The following is a 4,308-nucleotide window of genomic DNA, read 5'->3' as shown; positions in this document are numbered from 1 at the left end:
AATGAAATTATAATGTATGTGTATATATACGGTGGCAATATGTGGTTAGATATAAAATAGATATAATTGTGTGTATGTATCTAAAAAAGTTAAATCTGGTCCTCTGGACATTCAAAAAAACAAAACAAAGCAAAAAAACAAAAACATGTAGAAACGTTTCGTCTCTCATCCTGAGGACTTCCTCAGTCTGAGGAGCTGTATTCAGCTCAGTCTCTTAAATAGCACCTTCTCAGAGTGGATCAACCAGTTTGCTGCTGACAACCAGAACCAGCTGATCACATGCTCAAGAAGGACCATCAGCCTAACAATGGATCATTAGCACCTGATGGCTGTTTACTGTTCACAGAGGGCTGAGTGATACTAGCAATCACAGCATTGTAAGAGGGGGACAGTTGAACCTGGAGGCTCCGCCCCTGTTTAATGATGGACGATTTCTTTTCACAAAGATGGCCTCCTTTACTCCTCTCTCAAACCATCGTTCCTCTCTATCCAGGATGTGAACATCTTCATCCCTGAAAGAGTGACCTCTGACCTGGAGATGAGTGTAGACCGCAGAGTCCTGGCCTGATGATGTTGATCTTCTGTGCTGGGCCATCCTTTTGGCCAGTGGCTGTTTAGTTTCCCCGATGTAAGACTGATCACAGCCCTCCTGACACTGAACAGCATACACAACATTACTCTGTTTGTGCCGGGGGACTGGATGGGGTTTTATCCCGTTATGCGGAGCATTACACTGAAAAATTAGTCCACGCCCACCTGCTGTGTGGGCCCCACCCGGTCCGTATAAATTACGTTAAGAGCGGGAAATCGGCTCCCAAAAATAGCTTTTTTCTTCAGCCATTTAGGAGCCAGTGAGGCCCGACGCTTAAAGGGCTACGCCTATACTCATAGAATCTGGGGTTACAGTACGTAACCAACGTTCTATTTCGTATAGGCTTCGCCCTTTAAGGCTGTCGCTGATGGGTTAAGGGCGAAGCGGATGTAGTCTATGCCTCACTGGGTCCATTCGAACACCGTATGAAGCAGAAGCTTGCCCAAAAAAGTCTAATCATTCAGCTCCCATGTGCGTAATTACACATTGCGTAATTATGTGTACCATGCACAGACGCATGTTGTGTAACTATGCGTTCTAAATGCACGAACGCCCGGAAAACTTCAACGGGGAGGGAAAAACCCTGAAAAGAGCCATGAACCAACCGGTTTATGGCTGAACCATATGAACAGATTAATAATAACAGGAGAGCTGATTATTAATCAAATGAACTGATTGGTAACAATAGTCGTGAACTGATTAGTGACAATAGAACCAAAATAACAATCACAACTTGTGACTGATAACATCTCACACTGTAATGCATGCAGACAGATGTGAGTTAAACGGAGTTCCATGAAAGAAACAATATTTATTCTGTTAAAACACTAAAGACAGAATGTGTCATGGAACAGGCCGTCACATCACCTAGATAAAGGCGAATAAATGAGCAGGGTGTTGACCACGTGGCCACAGTTCAAATGTCCTGCATTGACACACCATTATGCAAGGCAGTCGAAGATGCGATACCCCTGGTCGAGTGTGACCTGAGGTTGTCAGGAGGCTCTAAATCTGATGCTCTGTAGGCTTCAGAAATAGTCTCGCACAGCCAGTGTGACAAGCGCTGGGTGGATAACGGGCGACCTGCAGATGCATCTCTATAATGCACAAACAGGTGTTGTCAGAAAAACAAAGTCACTAATCTGGGCGTGATAATGGACACTTCCCTGAAACTTAACAATCATGTAAACATGATTGTTAAATCATGTTTCTTTTAACTGAGGCGGCTGTCTAAACTGAAGCCCATACTGTCCAAAAAGAACCTGGAGACAGTAATACCTGCATTCATTACATCTAGGCTTGATTACTGCAATTCACTCCTGTTTGGTATCAGTCAGACCTCCATTGTGGGGTTTTGGTTTGGTCTGTTTCCAGCACTCAGTGTTTTCCCTTGTGTTCAGCCCCTGTCTCACCTGTGTCTAATGTTAATCACTGCAGGTGGCTGTCATTGTCCTAATCAGTGTGTGTGTATATATTCAGTTCACTGGTGTCTTGTCTTTGTCTCGGGATTATCCTTCCATGGTGTCGTGTTCAGCCTTTTGTCCTGTCAGCCCTGATCTGCCTGTTTCCAGTTTGTGAGTAGCTGCCCTGTCAGCATTTTGATTTTGTTTTGTTTAATAAATATATTTTTATTATCCCTCGAGCGTCCTCGTCATCCTCCTGCACGTGGGTTCAAACACTTCTGACGGCTGAACATGACATACATTGCACGACTACAACTGGTCCAGAATGCAGCAGCCCTATTTTTAACCAGTACAGTCAAAAGAGAGAGCACATTACACCAGTTTTGGCCTCACTGCACTGGTTACCAGTTCACCTTTGAATCCAGTTCAAAATACTCATGTATGTCTACAAATCACTGAACAGTGTCCCCCCCCCCCCCCAATCTCTCTGATCTGCTACAACCGTATGTCCCACCACGCTCCCTGAGGTCAGCGGACCAGTTGCTCCTCACAGTTCCAGGAACTCGTCTTAAGCGCAGAGGTGACAGGGCCTTCTCTGTAGCAGGACCAAGACTTTGGAACGAGTTACCTCTGCTTGTCAGACAGGCCCCCTCCCTCTCGGTTTTTAAGTCCCGTTTAAAAACTCACTACTATTCAGTAGCTTTCAACACCAGATGATCTGTGTTTTGATCCTGTATGCTCCACACTGGTTTGTTGTCATTATCTGCATCGTTTTTATGTCTATATTCTGATTTACCTCATTTTATTTCTTTGTGTTTAATAGTAAATGGACTGTACTTATACAACACCTTTCTATCTGATCAAGACACTCAAAGCACAACAATCTGTGCCTCATTGACCCATTCATACAGCTCTATACTAGATCTCTACAAAGATAAGTGAACAAATCATTCTAAAGAGACTAATCAGATCTTTATCACATTCATACACTGATGGGACACACATCAGAGGCGACGAGGGGTTCAGTGTCTTGCCCAGGGACACTTCGGCATGTGACTGCTGGTGGAATCGAACCCCCAACTCTTGCATTGGAGGACGACTGCTCTAACCACTCAACCACAGCCGCCCCACAAAGAGAACATGCAGACACCACCCAGACAGGACCCCGGACCAGGATTTGAACCGGGGACCTGCTCGTGGGGCGGCAGCAGCTCTACCAGTTGCACCACCGTGCTGCCCGCTACTTCTTGTTGCTCTCTAAAATAGATATTGAATCAAGTGTTTACACTGTAGGTAAACAAAGATGTTTAACAACGTTAAAATACACCAGAATGCAGGAAATGGCATCTACTTTATTCAAAACTTTCTGGAGGACCCCCCAGTTCAGCTTCTTTGAGTCGTCTCCTGAAAACACAGTTGCAGAACGCTTCCCTCTCTGAGCTCACCGCTGATGTCCAGGACTGACGTTCAACAAGAAGTCAGGTAAAAGATTTATTTTAATAAACGTTAACAAGTCCACCCATCAAATTAAAGATGAAATTTCTTCACTTCCTTTAAAAGTTGCTCAGTTTTCTCCTCATTTAGAAACAATCTGCAGTCATTTCCTGTGAGAAAAAGATCAATCCCAAGTGAAACTGCTGAACTTTGACCTTTGTTTTGAGCACAACAGCAGGAGACGTTGAGTCTGGATCCAAACACAACATGAACATTGTTTAAACGGCGAGCTGCAGTAAGTTTCGTCCTCTGGCTTGTTTGTGAACACGAACATCGAGACATTTGAGCAAACACAGAAACCAGAAGTTTGTTATCAAGGATTGAAGATTTCTTTAAATAAACCCTAAACTGACACTGAGTCAAACTCGGACATCTACGTTCAACTTATTTAAAGTTCATTAAAGTTTAATAAATGATCACAGAGGGAGTGCAATGTAAAGCTTTTCGTGTTTCTGCAGCTCAAAGTGTCAGACTGAACAAACTGGCAGTTTATCTCTTACACAGATCTGTGAAGTCAGTGAAGTTTAATAAATACAAATAAAACACCTTTGTCCCACATGATCAAGATGCTCTTCTCTACAAGTTCAAGTTTATTGTCATTCACGTCACATGTGGTACATGAGATGGAATGAAATTATGTGCCCAGTTACATTCAACGATAGGAAAAATATAAAGAGTAAAAAGAAACATTATAAAGGATCTAAGATATTCAGTGTTCACATGGGATTAGTTTTACCTAGGGACCACATGTTATTTGTAATAATTACAGATTGTTTGTTAATCCCATGCAAATCTGCCATATCAGTAATTTGTAAAGTA

The 4,308-nt window shown here is 43.0% G+C and overlaps 1 protein-coding gene across 1 annotated transcript in view; it reads left to right on the top strand.

The window, feature by feature from the left end:
* The window catches only part of LOC119425006 (serine/threonine-protein phosphatase 6 catalytic subunit-like), an 8,407-nt gene extending 4,442 nt beyond the window's left edge, over positions 1 to 3,965 (top strand). The window contains exon 5 of the mRNA XM_037692528.1: positions 3,948 to 3,965. Coding sequence (XP_037548456.1) covers positions 3,948 to 3,965 — 18 coding nt within the window. The remainder of the gene's footprint in view (positions 1 to 3,947) is intronic.
* The last annotated feature ends 343 nt before the right edge of the window (positions 3,966 to 4,308 follow it).

The sequence above is a fragment of the Nematolebias whitei genome, chromosome 18, assembly GCF_014905685.2.
Source record: "Nematolebias whitei isolate Nwh7 chromosome 18, NemWhi1, whole genome shotgun sequence".
In the NCBI taxonomy this organism is placed as follows: Eukaryota; Metazoa; Chordata; class Actinopteri; order Cyprinodontiformes; family Rivulidae; genus Nematolebias; species Nematolebias whitei.
Note: the sequence above shows the minus strand (reverse complement) of the source record. Positions and strands in the feature narration are given on the sequence as shown.